At 52.3% G+C, this 24,705-nt stretch overlaps 1 protein-coding gene across 6 annotated transcripts in view; it reads right to left on the reverse strand.

Annotated features, from left to right (window-relative positions):
* Positions 1 to 6,369: 6,369 nt before the first annotated feature.
* Sfxn5 (sideroflexin 5) overlaps positions 6,370 to 24,705 on the reverse strand; it is a 119,635-nt gene continuing 101,299 nt past the window's right edge. For 3 of the 6 annotated variants that reach the window (XM_087656187.1, XM_087656186.1, XM_087656190.1), the window contains 2 exons: positions 22,553 to 22,670; positions 6,370 to 9,052 (listed from right to left, as the gene is read on the reverse strand). In XM_087656187.1, coding sequence (XP_087512313.1) covers positions 8,975 to 9,052; positions 22,553 to 22,670 — 196 coding nt within the window. In that variant the 3' untranslated portion in view covers positions 6,370 to 8,974. 6 annotated transcript variants of the gene reach the window in all.

Genomic DNA, 24,705 nt, shown 5'->3' on the forward strand with positions numbered 1-24,705 from the left:
CAGGGCACCTGCTCGCTTATCAATCTCTCCTCACAGGCGCTGTGGTTGCTTCCCACGGATCTTCACACAATCTTGACTTGAGAGCCAGGCTCTGTCCTAGAGGACCCAGCTAGTTCTCAGGCTGCTTTGGGACCCTGCTCCAGGACAGCCACACAGGGGGAGGGGGTGGGGGGCAGAAGGCTTAGTGGTGCAGGCCCAGCCAGCTTTCCTGTCAGACGGTGCTGCCAAGGCGGAGCCAGACATCGGGAACAGGTTTAACCAATTACCCGAGCGCCCCATCTGCTGTCTGGGGTTCGTGTGAGGGTGAGTGCATGTGAGGGTGTTTGGAGTGTCTGGGAGGGCTGTGGGCGTGCGCGAGAGTGTGACTGTGTGGGTGGGTGTGGGCGTGTGGCTGTGCAAGTGTGCTGTGCACGTGCGTGAAGTGTAGCTGCACATCCTGGCCATGCCCCTTCATTTGTCCAAGACTGAAGCTAGCAGCTTCTGGTCTTCCTGCCCCTGCCGAAGAACTTGGGGTCTCAGTGGACAGCCTACCTAGTGGTATACCTCAGCTTCTTGTCACTCTCAGCACGCCTGGGAAGAACACTTTCAAATCACGGATTCAGATGTCCTGTGCTGGGGTGTCCAGCTGGCTTGTTCACTCTCTCATCCACATTAGAGTGGGACCCCATAGGGCGCTCCCAGCTGTTCCCCCATTCTCTCTCTGATATGCCCTTGTCCCGCTATGCTTGGTAGTACCAGACCAGCAGAGGTCCACTCAGACCATTTCTCTACCTACCTTGTTGAGTCAGGAGGACACCAGGTAATGGTATGTATCAGGGACACCCTCTGAATCAAGTTTCAGTCTCAGCACAACCCTTATTCTCTTTGATAAATCTATTCTTGCTCCCTATGAGAGAGGCCTTAGACTAACCCTGCTCCCCTAGTTGCTTCTGTAACTGTCAGCAGGAAGCCTATTTCATCTTCCTTCCTTCCTTCCTCTCTTTCTTCCTTCCTTCCTTCCTTTTCTCCTTCCCTCCCCCTCTCCCTTTTGAGGCCTCAAATTTAATATAAGACTGAAGATGAACTTGAACTTCTGGTCCCGCTGCCCTCACCTGCTGAGTGCTGGGATTACCTGGGTGACCACCATGCTCAGTTTAAGTGGACCTGGGGCTTGAACCCAGGGCTTCATGAAATGCTGGGCAGGCACTACCAACTCACTTACATCCCCAATTTCATGACTTCCATCTTCAGAGAGAAAGGAACCTTGAAAGGAACACCTTCACATCACTTAGGAAAGAGAACTTTAGACCGGGCAACACAGGGGAGGTGACAAAAAGGAACAGGGAACAAATCTGGAAAAGTGTTGAGAATGTTGGAGCACCCTTTGTAACATGGGGAGTCCTTAGTAACAATGGGAAGGCTGTAGAGCCCTTAGGTCTAGAGGGGCAGGAGCAGTGACCAGCAGAACCTGGAGAGGACAGCTGGGTAGGGAGACTCCAGGCAGGAGCTATGGCCCTGGATGGAGAGAATTCTACGGAAGTTGGAGGGCCAGTCCCAGCTTTCTGCTCATGACTTCAATGGTGGAAGTTAGGTTGCAAGGTCTCCCATGAGCCCGCCTCTTGGGGTTGTGAACAATGGTGCAGTACCTCTCAGAGTCTTACCCTTGGCTCTCCATCCTCCGTGGACACTTCTGCATCTAATTCCTCCTCTCCACCCACCTCCTGTAATCTCCATGGCTCTCCTGGAGGTCTCAAGAGCTCTCTGATGTACCCCAGTCTCTGTTCTTCACCACACACTCTTCAGTGCCTGATCTTTTCCTTCTCACTTCTCTGCCTGAGTGTCCCTCCTACACCCAGTGACTGCAGTGTCAGGATACCATGACACAGAGCTACAACCATATCCATGTGGAGAATTACTTCCATGTAGGGCTTAGTAAAGGGCTTGCTATGCAAGCGTGCAGACTTGAGCTTGATCCTCGTGTGAAAACAAAAAAATCAAAATCTCAGTACTGGGGAGACAGACAGGAGGATTCCATGAAGCTTTTTAGCCAGGCAATCTGGCCAAATAGTTCAGTAAAAGGCCCGGGCTCAAAAATTAAGATACACAGCTGGAGAGAGAGAGATGGGGTGGCTCAGCAGTTACGAGTACACTGACCTGAGTTTACTTCCTGCCGCCCATGTTGGGTGGCTCACAACTGCCTGTAACTCTAGTTCTAGAGGATCTTATGGCTCTGAGACTACCTAAACACACACACACACACACACACACACACACACACACACACACCACACCACATACCACACACACACCACACCACATACCACACACACCACACATACACCACACACCACACCATACACATACCACACACACCGCACCACATATCACACACGCCACACATAACACCACACACACCACACACACACCACACCACATACCACACACACCACACATACACCACATACCACACACACACCACACCACATACACACCACACACTGTACACACATATACACACACCACACCACACACACCACACACACCACGCACACACCACACACCATACACATACACCACACACCACACACACACACACACACACACACACACACACACACACACACACACCCCTTCACAGGCTATAAGCCAGAAGCTTCCTGACTTCCCAGCCCACAAAGCTGGTTTTTGCCCTGACCACACTGTGACCACTCACCTCTCACTGGCTGAACTTTCTTGGCAGTCTCCAGTCTCTGGGCCACATAGAGGTGGGCTTCCAGGACTTTGCCCTTGGCCTTCTCTTCCTGTTAATTTACTGTACTCCTAGAACAGTCAATAAATGAATCATTGCAAATCTTTTTCAGGTCTTTTGTTTTGTTTTTGAGGTTGGGTCTCATGGGGTCCAGTGACTGACCAGAGAGTGACTGACCTTGCATTACTGATTCCCCATCCTCTACCTTCCAAGTGCTGGGATGACAGCAGGCATGTGCCACCTCAACAGGCTTCCAAGTATGCGAGCCTATACACCCAGCCCTTGCTGGTCTCCTGACATCCTCACTTGGCTATCTTCCAGAAACCTATAAGAACTTCTGAGATGGAATGGCTGCCTCCCCTGCAGATTTGGTCTCCTTCCTGTCTTTGTAGGTCCCAAAAATGTAGCATCCTTTTTCCTCTGTTTCCCAAACAGGACGGGGCGGGGGAGGGGTGTCAGCTGGCTCCCTGCTGCCACACCCCTCTCAGTGACCTTACTTTCCTTTACCTTTGTCTCTATCCTGCTGGCCCAGGCCCTGCCTCTCCAGCCTCCATGACCAAGCAGGGTCCCCTACCTGTCATCTCTCTGTGCTACCCTCAAATGGAGCCACTCTCTCCACAAGACCCCCACAGATCCCTCTAGCACCTCTCGCCTCTCCAAGATCTTGCCTGTGTTCTGGAAACAAACTGAATTTCTTACGCTCATTCTTGGAGTGGTCAGCGCCTTCGGTGCTGCCTCTTCCCTTCCCTTGCTTGCCCAGGAAGAGGAGAAGAGCACTGTCAGGTGGCCCGGGACTGCTAGCAGCCCCTCTGTCCCCATTAAGGATGCATGGAGTCTCCAGGGAGAGAATTTGTTGCCTGCCAGTCTGTCTGTTATCTCCTCTCTCCCTGATCTATTTTTCCATCTCTCTACCTTCCCTGGGGCTTTGTAGTGGGGCCCAGGTTTTTGTATTGATTAAAGAGGAGTCAAAAAAGGCTTCCAGGAGCTACTTGGAGGTATATGGTGGGCTGGGGGGCAGTTATTGGCCATTGCCATCAGGGTTACCTGGTACTTCAGAAAAGGGTGGGGAAAGGGCTTGGGAGGAGCCATCCCCCTTGATTTTGAGGTCTCTCAATGTCCTAAAGCTCACCAAATTAGCTAGACTGGTGTGAGCGAACCCCAGGATCTGCCTGTCTCTACTTCTCTAGTGCTGGAGTTTACAAGCATGACCCAACTGATGAGAAATTCCAACTGACAGCCTAACTAGTGGCTCCGGAGGAGATGGGATGGCAGGCATAACAGCAGCTGGGGTGGAGGACACAGGGTGCTGAAGCAGGCTCCATCTTGAATCCAGAGCCAGGCTCAGGAATTGGGCCTCAGGAAAGGGTCACTCATCACTGTCCTCATACCCTGCCCCCTGCTCCAGTGTTCTGCCTCTCCTAGGCTTTGATTGAGTGGGAAGGAAGAAACCTAGATCCAGGCCAGTCCATGGGGACAGAGGGAAGGAGAGGCTGCATTCTTCAAATGTTAATGATCTCTGAGCCAGCAGGAGCTGAATCCCCAATCCAGCTAGAAACAACAAACAGTTCCCAGAAGGGACTTGTGTGCGTCCTGAGAGTCAAGGCTTGCTGTCACTGATGGGGCCCATGTAGCTTAGCTCTTAGCAAAGAAATTCCCAGGGACCTGTAGCCTCCTGACCTCAAGGTATCACTTTGAATAGAGACCCCATCCCCTCCCTCTTCCCTCTTCATCTGTTCCAAGGGGGCCCAAAGCTAGGCCTCCTACCCACACCCTGGATAATTAATGAGAGAAGGGTCTGCTGCGTTCCCCACCAATGAGCTGGCATTTGGTAGGTAAGTGCACCAAGTCTCTGTGCCTACACTAGAGGCTGGGGATACAGTTCAGCTGGCAAAGTGATGAAACCCACTTTTTAAAAGCCAGGGTGCTGGGCATAGTGGTGAATGCCTTTAATCTCAGAGACAGGTGAGTCTCTGAGTTTGAGGCTAGCATGGTTTACATAGTAAGTTCTAGGATAACCAGGGCTATAGAGAGAGACTCTGTCTCAAGAAAACCAAGCAAACAAACTAAATGCTGCTGCTGCTGCTGCTGCTGCTGCTGCTACTACTACTACTACTACTACTACTACTACTAATAATAATAATAATAATAATAATAACAATAACAATAATAATACAGTTGTGCTGGGTCATGCTTGTAAATCTCGGTACTAGAGAAGTAGAGACAGGCAGATCCTGGGGTTTGCTCGCAACAGTCTAGCTAATTTGGTCAGCTTTAGGACATCGAGGGACCTCAAAATCAAGGGAGATGGCTCCCGAGGAATGATACCTAAAGTTGACCTTTGGCCTCTATACACATGTGCACACATATGTGCACCCAAATGCTCACAAACCCGTATATATACCAAAATGTACTTACAACAGCCACTGGTTATGCAGAGACCAGTATCTGCCTACTACGTGCTTTCTACCCATACCAGCTTCTCTCTCTGCAGGGCTGGAAGATGCCCAGTGGTCCCATAGAAGAGGGCATGCTTCCCTGTGGGGACTTCTAGGGAGCAGCTTGGGAGAGAAACCAGGAGATGATAGTTAGGGTCACTGTTGCTGTGTTGAAACCACGACAAAAAGCAAGTTGGGGAGGAAAGGGTTTATTTGGCTTACACTTCTACATCACAGGTTCATCACTGAAGGCACTCAGGGCAGGAACTCACACAGAGCAGGAACCTGGAGGCAGGAGCTGATGCAGAAGCCATGGAGGGGTGCTGCTTATTGGCTTGCTTCCCATGACTTGCTCAGCCTGCTTTCTTACAGCACCCAGGACCACCAGCCCAGGTATAGAACCACCCACAACGGACTGGACCCTCCCATATCAATCAACAATTAAGAAAATATCCTCCGCCTCATCTTATGGAGGCACTTTCTCAATTAAGGTCCCCCACCTCTCATATTACTATAGCTGTGTCAAGTTGACATTAAAAACTACGCAACACGTGAGGGGATATGAGAGTTGGGAGAGGGCAGAGTTCCAGGACTGAGGCCATACACACAGAAGACCTCTTATCTGCAGTTGGCTCAGATCCCTCATGGGTCTCCAGGTCACAGGCAGGCCAGGGTGGTCCGGTCGCCTTCACTCTCCAGCCTTGCGGGCCCACACAGCACAGAGCCTACTGAGATCCCAGTGTGTTCCGGTTCCTTAGGGCGAGCCTCTTCAGCAGCCACTCACCTACAGGGCTTCTGTGATTCTGTCTTTTCCCTGTATTTTTATTTGAGAGGCTGGGGGCTCACACGCTATGGTGCACACGGGGGAGTACGCAGCGATCAGATGACAACTCTCAGGAATCTGTTCTCCACCATGGGCTCTGAAGATGAAACCAGTGGCTCTGGCTTGCGTGGCAATCCTGTGTCCTTGCTGAGCCATCAAAGTCACTCCTCTTCTGTGGTTTCAACTCATCTTCGTCCAGCTTCCTGTCCTCATACCCTCCTCCTCGTTTCCTTTACCCTTTCCTCTGGGTCTTTCCTGAACCCTGGGCAGGTGCCCTTCTTTGGGAACACTTCCACAGAGTCCCCAGCTGCCTTCACTTGATCCCTCTGCGTTTTTCCATTCCTCCCCTCCCGTGACCTGTAATGCACAGAGCCACACCTGTGTGTTTTAAATCCATGTTTATTACCCACAGCCCATTAGTATGACATAGATCACATAAACTGAGACATTTTCTGAGGTTAAAGAGACAGTCTGAAGTATCCTGGATGCCTAGGATATCCTGAGGCACTCGTGTTGAGCCTCACTCACACCCGCCCAAGGTTGGAAGCTTAGCATGGACCTGCCTCCCACTGGCTCGTCTCCTCAGTGCCCCACCCTTCCCCAGACCAGAGACTTCATTAGACAGCCAAAGTTAGGAAGTGAGACAGTGGACAGACATCTTGGTTCGGTGGCCATCTCGGCATCTTGGTCTTTTGGTTCCTGTACTCTCAAATTGCTTTCCAGAGATGGGAAGTGCATCCTTTGAGGGAATGTTTAAAAGTAATCAGAGGAGAGTTGGCCAGGAACATCAGGGCTGGAGAACCTGCTATAGATATTCCCTGACTGCTGGCAAAACTAGACCCAACAAGAGGTAATCTGTGCTGCCTTTTCTCCAGGCCTCTCTCTGTCCCCTAGCCTCAGCAAACGGACATCTGCATTCACAGAAAGCTTTCCTTATGAATTTTATGAAGTTGGGACAGGGTCTAACAGCACGGCTCAAGACGCTCAGTCACCGTCACCTGAACTACAAGGACCATCTGTCAGCAAATCCAAAGGAGCTGCCCTTTTCCGGGCTTGTATTTAGGAGTGCGACAGAAATCACTCCATACACAAAACATACCTATGAGGGGTAATGAGGCCACAGGGGCAGCGGCACAGAGGGCGAGCTGGAAGAACCCCTGGCCTGCTGGACCTCCGGAGCAGGCAGGCCTGGGTGAGGGTGGTTTTGGTCCCAAGATAAATGCATAAGGATTTGTTCCAGGACAAGTGGGCACAGAGAAGGCTGGGAATGGACTTTTCAAAAGAACTCCAGACAGATGTAGTCTCTGATCAATGCCTGGAGACCGTGGTACCAATGCCCATGCTTGGCCCATCTTGCTTCAGTGACACCTGCCTTAAGATGCTGGCAGGCAGCCTGTGACCTTGTCCTTGCTGCCCTGTGCCAGCCTTGTACTGCACACATACATGCTGACCTTCAGCCTGACCTCCTCCTAAGTCAGGTTCCAGGGTCACAAACCGGGGCTCCTATGCTAGTGTGGATAGATGAGGGCTGTGTAAAGATCAGAATATCATCTCCTTTCTGTGGGTCCTTTGGACCAGGAGTCACCCTATTCAACCCCACCCAGACCCTGCCTCCTTAGGTAGAGCTCTCTCTCCCTCTCTGGCTTACGTGTGACGAGATGGAGTCAGGAACCAGCAGCAAGAAGCCCCGAGTCTGCAGCAGTGAGGAATGGCGTGATGTGATCCCCTATGCTCAGCTCAGTCGTCCATACTGCCTCCTCCACAGCCATGAAGTGTTTGACACAAGTCAAGGTTTGTCAGAATAGGGGGGAGTCCATACAGAAGGGCAAGGTCCTTTAGTAGGCTAAGTGGCCATTTCCAGAAGGGCCCGATGCACTTTCTAGCCCAGAATCCACCTTAGAGATATGCTTGGAATGTGCACATCTAAGTGAAGCAGGCGGAAAGGAGCCAGAGGCTTGGTGGGAATCCCGGTTTGGTCCTTTGCTTCCAGGCAGGGAATGGAAGCCCAGAGATGTGGTGGCTTGTCCACTGCTGATGCTACCTCTCGGGCAGTTGCCAGGGATCCGGCCTTACATCCTCAGGCAGGAGACTCCTCTATTGCAGAAAGGTGTGGAGTGTGACTAACAGCTTCAGTGGCTGCAGACTGGACCACAGTGGGCTCAGCCCACCCTTGTCCCAGTAGGAAACACTAGCTACTTCTGGAAAGCCCAGACAGGATCCTCTCCCTGTTTCCACAGAACAATGTTCCTTCTTGGGGATCCCTGACTAGAGCTGGGGTGCTCTCAGGGGCCTGGAATCAAGAGCTCCATGAAAGATGACCTATGCCTGGGGTCACTGACTTTCACTCAGCTGTGGGGTGGGTAGGAGCTGGGTTCATTCAGAGCCTGGTGTTCCTGGAATCTTCCAGGGGTCTCTAGTGCTCCTTGATCGAGGAGGCCATTTCCTGAGAAACCTGATTATGGCTAGCTCATCCTGTGGGGTGCAGACCACCTCCCCTTCCTTCCCTTCTGTAACCCCAGGGGCCCATCGGGCCTAACCATTATACTTCCCTCTCATCAATCTAACCCAGCTCTCAGGCTCCTCTGGCTCCCATCACCTGTCCACCTGCTGCTTCTGGTCAGCTGCAACCAAGGCTCAGACTTGCTTCTAATTAAAAAAATTAAAACAAAAAAAGTAAACGTATAAAAGGATACTACTTCTACCCCAGGAGCACTCTATAGTTCTTTAGCTCAGACGAAATTGTGCTGAGTGGAGTTTAGCCGACCCCATGTAAGGCCCAGAGATGCACTTGATTTTTTTTTTTGTGTGTAGGAAATGTGTCAGAATTCCTCTCCCCTATGTTAAAATGTGAATGGTTAGTCTCCTTACTGACAGAGGTTGACTGCTTTCCAGGCAGCCCCTCCCGGCAGATACAGCTCATGAGACTTCTTTCCCCACCCCGAATGCCTGGCCTGGACAGTGCTGTGTTCCCAGGCCGGCTATCTTCACTCACAGCCCCTTGTTGTACACCACTGTCCGGCTGCTTGTAGCCCGGGCTATCTCAGGCTCCAATTGGGAGGTTTCAATCTGAGGAGAGAAAGAGAAGAGTGTAGAGGTGGGGAGAGCCAGGAAGAGAGGTGCAGTGGATCTAAGGCCTAACCTGGTACCCACAGCTCTATACCCCTAGCCAGTGCCTCTATGTCCTAGCTAGGAATATGCAGGCTTTCCCTTCGATCAGCTCAGGATTAGCCTCCTTCTGGTCTAGAGACTGAGTTTCCCTCTAGCAAATACCCTAGTTCCTCTTCCTGCAGGCACATGAGGACCCGTCTTCCAGTCCTCCTTAAGCCTAGCAGTACCCCATTCTCCACTTCCCTGGACATCTCAGATACTCTATCTCTGTCTACACACAAACACACACGTGTGCGCGCACACACACTCGCTCCAGCTCTTGCTCTCCTCAGTGGCCGTCTGTCCCTTCCACTTGGAAGGCAACGCCCACCTTCCTCTCCTCTGCCTGGTCCTCTCCTACACAGCCCTCTTCTCTCCCAACTTTGCTGTCCATGGACTCCTACACACGCCACAAGACCTTCTTCCTACCATGTCAGCCTTGCCTATGCCCCGGTACTGCTTCTCCCCAGCAACCATACTGCTTTAAATTGTCCATTCTGGCCAAATCCACCTGCCCACCTCCCACTGGCTTCAGCCCACAGCAAATCTGGCTTTACAAGAACTCTCTTTCCAAGGTCAGTTACCCTCATTTCAAAACATCTCCTGGCCACTTCTTGGAGTACTTGGGGCTTGGTCTGGCTGGACTCCTGGTGCCTGTCATGTCTCAGATGTGACCGGCTGTGGTTCTCCCCTGAGCCTAAGGCCAACAGCTGACTGCTGGCTAGTCAGAGATGATAGATGCTTCATGGGTGCATAAACTCAACCATCCTGAAATAGAACTGAGCCTATGCCCCAGCCCAGCTCCATGTTCTGGGCAATAATTCCTTTATCTAATGGCTGTCTGACCAAAGACCCTGGGCTCTCTTCCCTCCCTCCCTTTCCCTCCCCTTCCCTTCCTTTGACCTCCCTTCCTCTTCCCTGTCCTCCTCCCTTCCCTTGCCTTCCCTTCCCTTCCTTCCCTTCCCTTCCCTCCCCTTCCCTTTCCATTCCTCGGACATCCACTTCAGACCACGGTCTTCTGAATCTCAGGCCTGGTCAATCCATCCTCATTTAAAAATGGTTCAGCAGCCTGCACCCAAGCCCCCAGTTCCCACCATCCTGAAGACACAGGACACATGTACCTCTTTGGGTTCATTATACAAACCAGGCTGTTCCCTGCCTCACCTCAGTCTGCCTGGGTTGCTCTGTCTCTTAGAGGCATCCTCCCATCCCCACTCCCACTCCCACCGTTTTTCTGTCTTTAGTTACCTTTATAGGCCTAGCCATAGACCAGAGCTCACCTAGGCTGGATAGGACAACCCTTCTGGTCCAAGACCCCTGCATTTCTTACATCACAGTGTGTGTGTGTGTGTGTGTGTGTGTGTGTGTGTGTGTGTGTGTGGGAACCACTCACACATTCTCTACCTTTCCATGTCAGACCACAAGTGCCACCCCTCACAACACCCCACCCCCGACCCTAACACACACACACACACACACACACACACACACACACACACACACACGCCTTCAGGCCTAGAACAGTGCTAGAGTCTCTCTGGTTAGATTAATGGGTAGAAAGAAAATGGGTAGCAAGCACCTAGAAATGGCTCCTTCTCTAAACCACAGCAACCCAGAAGTTGGCCTTCGGCTCCAGGTTGAGCCAGAGGGGAAAGCCTGAGTTGGACCAATGAGGGAGATGCACTCTTAGTGAGGGACCCACCCATTAGCTTGTCATGTGCCCCAGGCAAGATCTTAGAACTACCAGGCCTTTGTGTTGTGTAGCTCGGCTGAACTTGATCCTAGATCCTAGGTACTCACTAGATGTGAAACCACTGAGGCCTTGGATGTGGCCAGAGGCTGGCCCAGGCAAGGGAAACTTCAGGGAGCTCAGTCAAACCAGGATATGTAGGTCAAGGTCAGACGAGGGGGAATTTGGTGAGGATTAGAGATGGTGGGCATAGAAGGGACCCTGGAGAAGGGTCCCCATCCCCTGTCCCTCAATACCCTAACACTCCGTCTACTTGAGACGGTCCAAGAGAAAAGAGTTACGCTCAGGACCCAGGACCCCGCTCCTAAAACTGCCTTCTCCTGCCCCACCCCTCTACCCTGAGTCCCCTCCACCCGACCAGCTCCCCTCGTCCCCATGCTGCCACTGACACAATGCACAGCGCCCACGCTTAAAAATCTAAATGCTTTTGAAAATGTTTAACCTAGTTAGACAAATTAGCAAAAATTTGTGCAAAACAATTTAGGTATTTAAAATATTCAATGTTTTTAAAAAACTGGAAAACTGTTCTTAGCTTTCAGCTGCAAAAACCAACAAAATATAACATCCCAGCAATCTTACCATGAGGTGTAACATAACCCTTCGGGAAAGCTGTTAAACAGCTACCGAGGCATCCTGGGAAATAGCACTTCATTTATTCAAATGCACATATGTCAGGCTTTTGCACCATATGTCATTCCAAGCTATTTACAGTAATAATTAAATCTTAATCAACGTTTAACCTCTGTAAAATGTTTGAAGAATCCTAATCACCCTTCAGACTGCACTAATGAAGGAGAAATATATAAACATAAAAGGAAAACGATGCATAGATACCACACTGGAAAGAACAGTAATTGCAAAATTGTATTTCTTTTAAATATAATCAGTAAATGATGTAAAGTAAGCCAAGGAGTATTTTAAGTTAAGACATCTTGGATGTCAGAGGTGTGAGCAGCTAATTTTGTTCTGCTACCCATAACAGATGTAGCATATTTTATTTTAGTGCCATTATTAGCAGCTCCCCATGCAGCTTTCACTGAAGCACTGAGGCCCGCATTAAAATCCTAGAGGCTGCTCACCACCGAGGTGGAGGACCGAGGCCCAGGGCCGTGGCCTGCAGGGCCCACTCCCCGCAGAACCCAGCATCCCCACAAGACCAAGGCTACTCCATTGTGGCACCCAGGCTCCCCTGGGGCCCCACTGAGCCGAGGGTAGCAGGTAGAATGGAATGTCTGTAGGGGTATACAGACAGTGGGAGCCTCCTGGGGGAGGTGGCCCAGGCATCCTAGGTTAGGGTCTTGGGGACAGAACTGCCCTTCCTGTTCATTTCTATCCTGTGTGTGTTTATGTTCACATTAACCAACACCACACACTCAGGCTGGGTGAACAGTGATGGACCGGGCCAGCTCACTGCCCTTGAGAAGCTGGAAGTCTAGGGGAGGAGTCAGAAAGTGAAAGCAGATGGATTCCTGAGAGAGACAAGCAAAGTACCATGGAAACTGGGGAGGGCCTAGGGGTTACCATGCACTGATGAAGGCACAAGGAAGGGAGGCTTCTCAGAGGAGGTGGGTTGGGAAGAGAATGGAAGACTTGATCAGAGAAGGCAGGCAATAATTGCTAGGTGGGGGGGAGGAAAGCAGCAGGTCAGCCTGTGGAAAAAAAGGTGGTGGTCACCGTGGATACATAGAGGGATATTAAGATGGGGATAGAATAGGCGAAGCATCCTAGGCTGCCTGGAGGAGCCAGCCATCATCCGAGAGAATTAGGGAACCATTAGGTGAACAGGAGTGAGCACACCCAGGATTGAGAAAGGTCCTTCTGACCATGGCAGGGTGGAGGATGGGGGGATGGGGAGTGAGGAGACAGGGAAGCCTCCCAGAGGAGCAGCTGTTGGAACCAGAAAGTTCCTAGGTCCTGCCTTCTGATGTTGCCCATGGGGGCAGGAGGAAGAGTGAGCCAAGGAGCCTTTCTGGAGATGACATCCACAGAGTTGATGACCAATTGCATGTGGGGGTGAGAGGGAGGTGTCGAGGATGACTGGGCGGCAGATGACTCCTAATTCTAGCTCATGAGCCGGGGTGGTGGTGATACCATTCTCAGAGGCAAGGAATATGGGAAGGGGGGTGGGTTGGCCATGCTGAAGCTGGGGTGCCTGCGGGTCTCCCGGGTAGACTGGCCCGAGAGGCAGATGGGCCCAGGGTTCTGGGCTCTGGGCAGGAGGGAGACGGATGTGTGTGCACAGCCAGCGCCTCCAGAGTGGGGGAGCTTGCCCGGAAGAGCAGATGGAGGGGAACAGGCACATTGGAGGGGCGGGGAAGGGAATGAGCCCATGAAGGCAGCCTTAGGCAGCCAGCATGAGCAGCTGAACATTGACATAGGGTTCCAGACACCTCAAAGCCCTGAGTACCGAGTGACAGTGGTCTCAATGAGAGCTTTGATCCTGGCAGCTAGATTGTGGGGAGCCCAGACTTCCCAGACCCAAATCAGTGCTGACCTTGGGTGCAGCTGCTTTCTTCATCCTGAGGCATGGCAGCTAGCTGCCTGTGAGAACCCCTCAAGTTCTCTGGCCATGTCTGGGTGTGGGGCCAACGTTCTATGATCTTCAGGTCCTGTGTGTGAGGAGATCACCAAAGGCCCTCACTATTGGGCTCACTTGAGAGAGGCCAGGACAAGGGCCCTAGAGATGCCTGTGTCAACAGGCTACCATTTCCCCTCCTATCTGTAACCAAGTACACTTGTTGCAGTCATCTTTCCAAGATGAGGGCAGGAAGGCAAGGTCCACCAAAGGAATCTACCCAGGCTCTGCCTGGCAATGTCCTCCTAACCTGTGGTTTGTAGTATGGCTGGATGCTGCAGCCTTTCCGGTTGTCCTCCAGCTCTAACCCCAGAGCAAAGGACAAGTGCTGTTCTTTCTTTTGAGGACTCCTCTGCTGCTGGTGGGACTGAGAGGTGACTTAGGAAGCAATGATTTGCCCACTGGAAATGGTACAGTGACCACAGTAGCTGGTGCACAGGCCTGTGGAGGGATGAAGGCTCAGAGAGACATAGGTACAGCCAGAAGGGGCACCAGCATCAGAGGCCCTGAGAAAGTTGGGACTTGGCTACGTCTGCGTGGTAACTCCCCCAGGCTCTAGGGAGGTAAGATGGTGTGGAACGGCCATGGGGAAGAGAACGACCCCCAGCTTCAGGCTGTTGGCTGGGGCAAGCAGGAGGCTGTGTGTCTCCTCTGATGGGCTTCTTCAAGCCAGGATGGTAGGGGTGAATGGAGGCTCTCATGGAGAGGGATCTGGAAGAAGGTGCCAGAGCCTCAGAAGGCAGGACCATATAGGACGCTAAAGGCATTGCTCAGAGCGTGCTGGATGGTACCTCTTGCCCCAGAACTGGTGACACCATGAATGTGTCCAGCCTGCCCTGAAATGAGCACTACCATCCCTCTGGGTCTGCCTTACTCAGCTCCATTTCCATCCTGAAGACCAAGCTCAAACCATGAAGCCCCTCTCAGGAGACATCACCAAACACAGAGCACCATATCCAGTGTCTCCTCTAAATACCCCACAGCCCAGCTACCTCCAGGACCCCCAGTTCCCTACAGCTCTTTCATGGCCTGGGAAGGGTTAACCTTGAGCTATTTGCCTTTGTAGCCAGACACTATGTTGGGGTGGGGGCCAGGAGTCAGGAATGCACTGGGGGCACACACACCTGCAGCCAGCCCCAGTGGATAGTTTACATATTTGAACCAGGGGCTAAGGTGCAGAGACATAAACAGGAAACTGGATCCCCAAGTAGAGCCTCACTCTCCTGGCCTTTTCCCTACTACAAAGCACTCCCTCCTCCTGCCGGGGCAGGCTTTTCTACCTCCTTTTCAAAGAGAAGGGCAAAGGGGTGGGGCATTCAGCCTGACCCTGTGACACAGCCTAAAGCCACTTCCGTGCCTGCCCAGGGGTCTGGGCCTCTCTGAGGCAGGCAGGTGGCACAGCACTTGACATAGGTCCCTGAAGCCTGGCTGGTCCACGGAACAGACACAGGACCGAGACAGCCTTAGCTCATACACACACTGCACATCCAGGCCCATCTTTGAAATTGATCTGAGAGTCTTTGAAGGGCCAGGCTAACCAGGGTTACAGGGTCAGCTGAGGCCTGAGCTTGGACACCTCGGGTACTGAGAGTAGACTACCTTCTTAATGAAGGCCACCCTCCAGGGAGGCACAGTGGCACATCCCAACACGTGGGGGTCAGAGGCAGAATTGAGAGCTCCAGGCCAGCCTGGGCTACATAGCAAGTTTCTGTCTTAAACAAAACAAAGTCAGATTCCTCAGCAAAGCCATCTCTTAGCCTGTCCCTCCCAGAACCTTCCAGAATACCTCACTGAATTTGGTAGACAGGTTTGGTGGGGCAAAGCTTCCATTGAAGGAAGGAAGAGCATGCCTGGCCTGCTCAAGGCCCCTTGGGGCTTTCTCTGGGTTCCTTGGATGCTCTGCTGTTGAGGTATGAGTCTATGCTATTCTCTCTCCTCCTGCTGGGTCCCCTGGTCTTGTGCCACACCCACGATTGTGGCCTTAAGCATCTCCAACACTTGTTTTAGCCTTCATTGCTTCTCTGCTTGCGGACTCCAGCAGGGAGGGGGCAGATTTCAGCTCCCACATCCATATCACTGAGAGCCAAATGTGGGGCTCCTCCCCTGGGCTTGGTAGACCCAGCAAGCGCTCCAAGCCCCATCCTCACTTCAGAACTTTACTGTGTTCCTTGGTGTTCCTGGGTGCCCTCTGGTGGACTGACCTCAGAGTCTTTCTCCCTCTTCTGTCTTCTCAGCCTGGAGGCCTCAGTTTCTCCATCTATACAGTAGGACAAAGATACCATCTAGAGGTGGGTGGAGGAGTCTTCGGAGGAAGTAGGAACTCACATGATGCTATAGAGAAAAGGTGAGGTTGTGGCTGTCCTGACCAGCCCTAGCGGATAAGCACTCTCACTGGGCTGGGCTCTCACGTGCTGCAGTTCATCGGGTATGCACTGAACACCCTGCACTTACGGCTTTTCACTCAGTGGAAATTTTGCCCAACTAGGCTCCACTCTCGAAACCAGTGAGGTATTCTAGAAGGTTCTGGCAGGGAGACCTCAAAGAGACAAGTTGGGAGGTGGCTCTTCTGAAGCCTATCATTGAGAATGTGTGCACACTGGTGTGTATGCACGTGTGCAGGCCTGTGTGCACGCATGGGTTAGGATGGGGGTGTGGGGAACAGGCAATATGACAGGTGGCGTTGGCGTTCCTGGGATCCAAGTGGCTTTGCCATCCCCGTTTGTCCCTCCTGGGGGGTCCTGTGGGCAAATTCCAAGAAAGCAGCGGGCGGGGAGGCGGCAGATTTCTGACAGCAAAAATAGCCTGCTTCAGCTTTCAGTGGGGATTGATTAAACCAGCAAACGAGAAAAACCCCAAACAAACATCTCTAAGCAAAGATGGATGTGAGACTGGAGGGGAAGAGGCTCCTTTTCTATGGACAACGAAAGGTACTGTGGACTCGGGAGGGACACGGCCCCAGACACTGAGTCTTGCCTTGTATTGGTCCTGGAAGAGGAGGAGGAACTGGAGCCAACAGTACAGCCAAGTTAGGTCTGTACCAGGTAGTGGGAAAGAGTTGGGTTCTCAGCCTTACATGGAGGGAGGGAGAAGTCCTGTCCTAAGGTGGGAGTTATAGCTTACATGTTGAGGTAGCAAAGATCCTGGATATCAGGGAGAATGTTCCAGGGCCTTCTCGAAGAGTCACAACCCTTCCCTGAATTTTGTTCTCAGAGAAAGGGAGGCAAACTGGGGAGGGTGTCAGCTTCTGGTGTGTCACAGCTGCTTAGCCAAGCTGGTCCATCTAAGCTACCACTTTCTGCAGGGCTGATGAGGGTAGAGAGTGGTTCTAGTACCCAGGGGAGGGGCATGTTCTTGTCTCTGGAGTGGGGTACAACGTGTTTCTTTGCTCTGAAAATAAGAGGGAGAAGATGAGGTGAGGAGTAGGGATGGAATGTGGCCCTAGGAGTTACTGTAGAGTCAGCAGATAATGCTAAGGACCAAAGATGCTTCAGCCTTTCTCCCAGCATGCCTCAGGCCCTGGAGGCCCTTTTGAGCTGGGAGTGGTTAGGTTGAGGGTGGGGGCAGGGGCGGGGCGGGACTGGGGACGGGGGGGGGGGGGGGGAGGGGGATGGGGGGGGCGGAGATTGGCAGGGCTGATTGATGCCTTTTCTAGCTAAGGTGTTCAGCAGAAGCTAGTGTCTGGGGAGGAGGCATCCATCTGCAGAGGGGTCAGGAAAGGCCAAAGGCCAGGGACCAACAAAAGACAAGACAACAGACAGCACAAACAGGCCCAACAGGAAACAACCTTCTGGCTGGTGAACATGACTCCTTGCCCCCAGGAGGCCTCTGCAACATCCTTCCAGCCACAGTTTAACCGCTCAGAGTCTGATCCTCCTCTCTAGCCCTGCCTTAGTGTCGCTAGGAGGACAGGGCCCAGGGGACTAAGTGGAGGGCATGCTCCGCAGCCAGCTAAGGGGGGCCTGCCCAGCCTCCTCTTGGCACCATTCAGCTACTACACAGAGGGCACACTGCGCTGCGGGAAAGGCAGGCGCCTAAGGATCAGCGTAGCTGCCATCCTTCTCCTGATTCGAGCACCTGCCTCTTATTTTCACTTCCAGGTTCCTACAGGGCAGACACTGGAAGAAACTTAGTTGTAATACTTGCTTTCGACTGAGGTCTGCACTGGGGCCAAGCTGGGAAAAGCCAACCAGAGGGCAGAAGAGAGGCCCAGAGCTGCAAGATGGCCCGTGATGGCAGCCGGTACCTCCAACCCCCCACCCCCACCCCATACACACCTGGAGGTGGAGATTAGCCTTAGCCCCCTCTCCACACACACCCCAGCATCCCCAGACAGGCCCCGCCTTCTCCTGTGGACACATTTCAACCTCACCAAATCGGCTAATTATTGACAGTTGGTGAAGAGGAGATTTCACTTTTTCCTCCTGTTAAACTGCTCCTAATTAGCTCCCTGTCACCAAGCCGGCGCCCGCCCGCTGCAGTCCCTGTTCACAGCGCCTCATTAACCTTTCGCTCCTCTCCTGCCGCCTGCCAACAAGATGAGGACAAAACCAGATTGTGGAACAATAGCTCCCGCTTGTATAGCAGCCCCGTTCCTTAGCCCCCGAGCTCCCCAGGGAGCATCGGGGGAGGGGCAACCTGGATACCGGAGAGTCCCAGAGGACTCAGGAATTAAGAAAGGCAGAGGCAAGGGTGAGCGAGGCTTGGCCAGCGCACTGCTTCTTGCTCCCTGGGAGACCTGAGGCTCATTAAACCCCAGGGTTGGACACACTCCCAGGTAGAGAACACCGGCTGTCAGAATTGGAAGGGCATTTGTCATTACCCAAGCCAGACTCCACTAGCAGCCAAGCCCATGGACCCAAGGCCTGAACACTGGATGTCCCCAAGAGTCCGAGACAACAGTGTACATGCAGACCAGACAGAGGGACAGAGGTGACCTTGTTTGCCTTGTTTAGAGGCCTAATGGTCACAGGATAGAGCCAGAAAGGCCACCCTAAATCAGGACCTCTTCAAGTAGAGAGCCCTCCACAACCTACCCTACCTGCCTCAAGGAGCCTTGAGGCAAGCACAGCTCCTGGCTTTACCGCCATCATAATTGTCACCCTCATAGGATTTTATTTCAGCTTTTTAAAAAAAAACTAGTTCTCATGTAGCCCAAACTGGAGTTCAAATTCATGATGTAGCCAGGGATGGCCTTGACCCCCTGCTCCTCTTGGCTCAGGTGTATGCTACCACACTCCATTTTACTTTGGGTTTTTTTTTTTTTTGGTTTTGGTTTTCTGACCCAGGATCAACCCTATGTGATCCTAGCTGGCCTACAACTTGCTCTGTAAATGAGGCTGGTCTCGAATTTGTAGGGATCCCCTCCTTCACAGGTGTGAACCACCACACCCAGGGACGTTTAATTACTAAACTTGTTTCTGACTTCAGATTAAGGCTTCAGGAAATCAAAAGCCATTAGAAGGCTGTCTCAGTCACAAGAGCAAGTAGCCTAGTCTTCGTGAGGGACCACGGGGCAGGGAACTTATTCTAGGTATTGGCTAGATGCCACTGTCTAGCCAGTGCTCCACCATACCCTTACCCTCCAGGTCAAAGAACAGGCCCCATTCTCCCTGTCCAGTCAGTGAGTTTGAGGCCCAGCAGAGGCCAGACTGGTTCTTATGCCCAAGTTCACAGCTTATTCCAGATGCCATCTATTGGCCTCCTAGACGCCTCCACCCTGCCCAGTTCTACATTAGAAATAAAGTAATACGGACAGTCCCTGTAGCTATGACAGTAGACTCCCTAGGAAAAGCAGGAGGTCTAGAGGAAGGCTCTTTGGCCCGACTGATAAATAAGCAGTGTGAAGTCTGAGCACAAGCTGGATTTTCTCTTCTTATGGTGAGAAGTGGGCAGGCTGGGCTGTGTGACAGGATCCTGTCTGGATAAGGTGCCTCTCTCGACCGAAATGAACCTCAGACAACATAATTACCTTTAAGCTGCCTCAGTGCCCTCATTTGTAACCAGAACATGCTGGGGACTCCCTCGTGGGACTATAAAGCTTCCTCTGCCAGTCTCTAAGCCACTTCTGTGAACAGAAAACAACCATTTTGCCTCCTAGACTGATGGGTCTAAAAACCCCACCAGGGCCTCTCAGCCCCTTCCCAGGGTCCCACTCGTGGCTCACTCCACAGAGCTTCCTCCTCCCCCACCTACCTTGTCCTCATCCTCCTGCCTCTGGTTAATCTTGACCTTTTGTTCTTGGCTTCAGTCCCCTCAGTGCTCCAAAGGTTCTGTGTCTCCAACCAGGTCTCTTCCTAGAGCTGTCAACGACCACCTCTGACTGACCTGGTAATATCTCGATACTTAACTGTACCTGACGGAGTCAAAATACAAATCGAGCAGAGGCCTAGCAAGTGACCTCAGTCAAGGTAGCTATAATTACTATTTGTGGTTGACCCTTGGTGCCATTTAAATAGGCAGGAACTCTCCCTTCGAAAAGAGTGAAACTCTCTCTCAGGCCAGGAAGGAGAACTGGAGGTTCTTCCTCAAGCTCTGGGACTAGAGAGCTGAACTCTGCCATACCAGTGACAACGAGCTAGCCATCCTAGGTCCTGAACTTGGTCTCCAGGTCTCCTAGTTAATTAATTAGTACTTGAGCGATTACTTCTGTTGACAGCCTTGGTGATTTTTGGCAAGGTTGGGTCAGTTCAAGCAAGTCCAGACTCATATGGCAAATTCCCCTGGCTTCTGGGACACATGACACGGTCCCTGTACTGCAGAAACAGCTCCTCGTTAGAACTAATTGGGGGGGGGGGGTGAACAAAGGAGCAAGCGCCTCCCAGCCAATTGGCTGATGGCTTTGGTGCCATGGGTTGCAGACAGGCCTCAAAATACCCTATAATAATGTCCAGGTTGGGCTAAACCCTGCTGGGGAAGACACAGCTGAGTGGGGAGTTCTGAAGAACACGTTCCTGCCCTCCTTCCAAAGGACAGAGACCTCATACTGTTCTTCCCAACCTATTAGAGCAGGCAAGAGGGACAGAAGAGTCTGGAACTTGTCTACAACCTCTTGGAACAGCTGACTGGGACTCCTATCTGTGCTGGGTGTGGCCTCCAGAGTGTCCCCTCCTATCAACACTGGCTTCTGTGACTGAGGGTTGGTCCCATCCATGGCTGTTCGTTCGCAACATTCTTTTCCAGTAGAGCCAGGAGGGTATACATGGGATGACCCTTTCCACTTAGGACAGCTTCTGATTTGGGTGATCTGGGGATTCTCTGTCCTGGGTCCTTTCCACAAGCAGAGGTTCCAGCCCAGTGGTGGCCCCAGAGACCTAAGAATCAACTATACCCTGTCTCCAGGGCTTATACAGCCTTGGGCTCCAGTAGATGGTCTGAGGCTCAGCTTTCCCATGAGAACACTCTCCCACCCCCTTGGCCATTGCCCCCAGGAACCCTGGCTTGTCTTCCCTCCTCCATTTGGGGCACTCCTTGACGCAGGGCTGGTCATCAAATCATTCATTCAGAAGCTCATTCTCTAGCCATGAGCTCAGCGGTTGTAAACAGCAGCTTGGCTCTGTGTACTCTTCGTCCTTGCCTCTGATTCGTCATGACCTATACCCTACCCACAATTATTCCTGCCATCCGCCCACTGGCTACCAGGAGCACCGGGCTCTCCCCTGCCAAGGCTGGTCCCTTGGTCTGTACACTAGTTCTTCCATCCCTTCACAGACTTTGCTCTTTCTCTGAAGTCCTCTGTCACACACACACACACACACACACACACACACACACACACACACACACACTTCCTCCTTATTTAAAAACAAAGAAACAGACAAATAAAAGCTCTAGAGGTGTGCAGTAGCTCCCTGCCAAGCTTCCCCCTCACTTTCTAAGGGCAGAGACACTCTAACCTCAGGGACTTTGCACATTCCCATCTCAGTGAGTCTGGCTCTGCCCCTACCTGATGGCCTCCATACTGTCCCTGCAGCCTAGGACACCATCCTAGATTGTAGACCTGGATGCCGCTCCCCACAGGGTGCCCCCACTTACATGGTTCATGGGTTCCTCCCACCTACAGGTCTAACTGACTCAACTCTCCCCTCTTCTCATCTCCATCTTGTGACAAAGTGACTACACCTACCTTCTGGTTTCAAAACCAGAAAGCCAGGCGCACACCCTGCCGGCTCCCTTCCCCCCCTGCCACATGCAGTTCTTCACGAAAATCCCAAGGAAGCGGCTGCCCCACTCTCATAATGGCCCCACTTCTCAACGCCCACTGCCAACAGCCTGGTCCAAGCCGCCATCATCTCTCACTGGATGCCCGCCACAGCTTCCTGATGGCTCCCTCTCCAGAGCTCCAACTCATCATGAAGCATCCATGGAGACCATCCATTCGCAACCAAGAAGCCTTTGTGCAGCTCTTTAGGTGCCATCGCCCCTCTGCTTTCGCCTCAAGTTTCCGGTACCGCCCAGGTCCGACCTGCTTCACCTCGCTTGAGTCATCTCTCCCCGTTACTGCTCACAGGGCAGACCTCATTCAGGTACCTATGCCAGGTACTGTCATACCTCAGAATCTTAACACCAGCTGACCTCTAGCCTGTGTGTCCCCAAAGACCCTGCCCACTGGGTCAACTCCAATCCAGCTTCCGTGCCCCAGCATGCACCACTTCCCTTCAGAATCTGTTTGCCTCTTTCCTTCCACCCTAACCTTCCTTAAACTTCATTTGCTATTACACAGGATCCTTGTGTCGCTGTTTGACAGTCATCTTTGAGAGGTCTAAGCCTCAGCCAAATTCATTCACTGGATTGATCGATTGATTGACTGATTGATTGATTGATTGATTGATTGATTTTAAAGAAAGATTTTCATTCTGTAGCTCATGCTGGTCCCAAATGACTTTTTAGCTCAAACTGGCCTCAAACTCACAGCAGTCCTCCTGCCTCACTTCCTTCACCACAACCCTGCTCTAGCCCAAAAGGTTGGTATTGTAGACTGGAGCCACCTGAGACCTGGCTCTCACCACACACCCTGGCTCAGTACTGGCAGTCAGTACTGGATAAAGTCTTTGATAATAAGTGCCTCCTCCCTGCCCTGCCCTGGACCCCCACTGACCTCTGACATCTGCGGGAAAAGGCTGATGGCCAGGGGCAGGGCCAGGCCGAAGGCTGCCAGGCACACGAGGCTATGCACAGGTAGGAGTAGCCGCGGGCGTGCTTGCAAGAGAGCTGTCCTGTGGAGAGAAGGAGGGCCACATGAGGTACACAGCCCAGACTGCCTGGCCATGAGCTGCCAAAGCTGGGCCCCGGGCTACCTCAGTGGCCCAGTACATCTCGAGCCTAGTAAAGAGTAGGCACTGTCTTCGGGGCTTCTGTTGGTTACCACTGCTTTCCCCACACCTGGCTGTGAAGACAGGGAAGGGCCCACAGGAACCCTTGGCTACTTCAATTGTAAACAAGTTCTTAGAGTGAACCACCCATCTGCATGGTGATGGGGAGGGGTGGACAGAAGTGACTGTCCCCTGGCTCCCGAAGAAGCACACACATATGAGATGTAGTAAACATCAGGAACACTCCAGTATGTGCCATCCAGAAAGTAGACACAGAATACATTGTACACGTACACACACACATGTGCATGCATGTGACCAGAGATAGGCAGTCCTGTCCTGTGCATGAAAACTGAAGACATCCCACTGATTACCACTTCCATTCAAGGGCCATGGGGCGGGCAGGCATGGTCATGGGTAATTCTGCAGGCAGCTGCCTAGACTCTAACAAACACCCTGTAGTGGCCATCACCTTGAGCTGCTCCTGGCTCCTGACTTCAGGACCCTTTGACAGCTGCACCTCCCTGCCTGATGCAGTTGTCACACCCCCTATGACAGGTTGGGGGGTGGGGGAGGATTCGGTGTGCGGAGTTTGAATAGGTTCCCAGGACTGAGGTGGGTCACCCTAGCTGACAAGTACATAGTCACCACACTTAGCAGAAACCACCATTTGTCAGATTCTATGGCATTCTAGCTCTGGAAACTGGGTAATGCCAGCAGAACTGAATGCCTGGATCATCTGCTAGTGATGTTAGATGGGCGCTAAACCCAACCTCAGTGGCCACAGCAGCCTCACAGGACCAGCCGTGGGACAGATTACAACTGGAGCTCGTCCCCTTCCCCTACTGAAGCAGGGCTGGCTCCAGTCATAGAGGAGAGGCCCTTGCTGTGCGTAGTCTAAATTGTATGTGTCTTCAAACTGCCACACATTAAGGTTTCGTTAGTCTGGTCCTGTTGGGAGATGGCAGAAGCTAAGCTAGGGTCCAGAGGGTAGGGTGCCCCTCAGGGACAAAAGGGAGTTCCAGTCCCTCTCCTACTAAGTTTCCCACTCTCTAAAGGGCCAGGTTTGTTCTGCTTCCTATTCACACCACATGGGCCTGATGCCCCAGGGGTTAGGCTGGATGACAGGTGAAACCACCTGAAACTGAGAGTCAAACGTTTCTACCTTATCCCAGATGTTTGGTCGAATAAGGGGAAACTGACTCATCCATCCATCCTTCTGGGGGCAGGCCCCCTCAGCAGACAGCAAGGTTGAGAGTGGCAGTTCTCAGACTCTCAGTACACACTGGAATGGTCTAGTTAAAAGTGGCTCTTGATTCCACGGGACCCTCCTTCAGCTGGCATTAGAACCAGGAACTGGCATTCATGAGTCTCTAGATCGCACCTCTGAGAGGCGGCTGCCTTTCCATGTTCTCACTCAGGTGTTAACCAAGACCCAACTGCTTATCAATTCTAAGCAAATCCAAAGGTCAGCCAGCTCAGCAGCAGGTAAGTGTACATCATCTTCGCTGGTGCTGCTGCTACCTGCACAAAGGATGTGAAATCCTGGCAGTAGAATTCTGCACTGGCCCTTCTTGGCTGGCCCAGACCCCATGCTCTGTGTGAATGTTGGATAAAGCCTCGTTGAGTTACTGGGGGCTGGGGTAAGCACTCTCCCAAGGAATAAGAGGAACAAGACAGAGGGTGCCAAAATCAAGCTCAACCCCAAGAGGAGTGGCACCCTATTATCTCTCTAACCTATGCTAGCCCAAGGCCTCATGGGCTTCCTCTGGGGTCTCACAGAGGTTGGAATGAGGTCAAGACCAGCTCTGATCATCTCATGCCTGGGTCTCAGGGCTGTCTGTGGCAGTTCTCCAAGGGTGAACCTGGAGGCATAGCCCTAAAGGTCACCTAGGACAGGGAAGGGTGACAGGTCCTCTGGGACTTCCTGAAAGTAACA

The sequence above is a fragment of the Rattus norvegicus genome, chromosome 4, assembly GCF_021556685.1.
Source record: "Rattus norvegicus strain SHRSP/BbbUtx chromosome 4, alternate assembly SHRSP_T2T, whole genome shotgun sequence".
Classification (NCBI taxonomy): domain Eukaryota; kingdom Metazoa; phylum Chordata; class Mammalia; order Rodentia; family Muridae; genus Rattus; species Rattus norvegicus.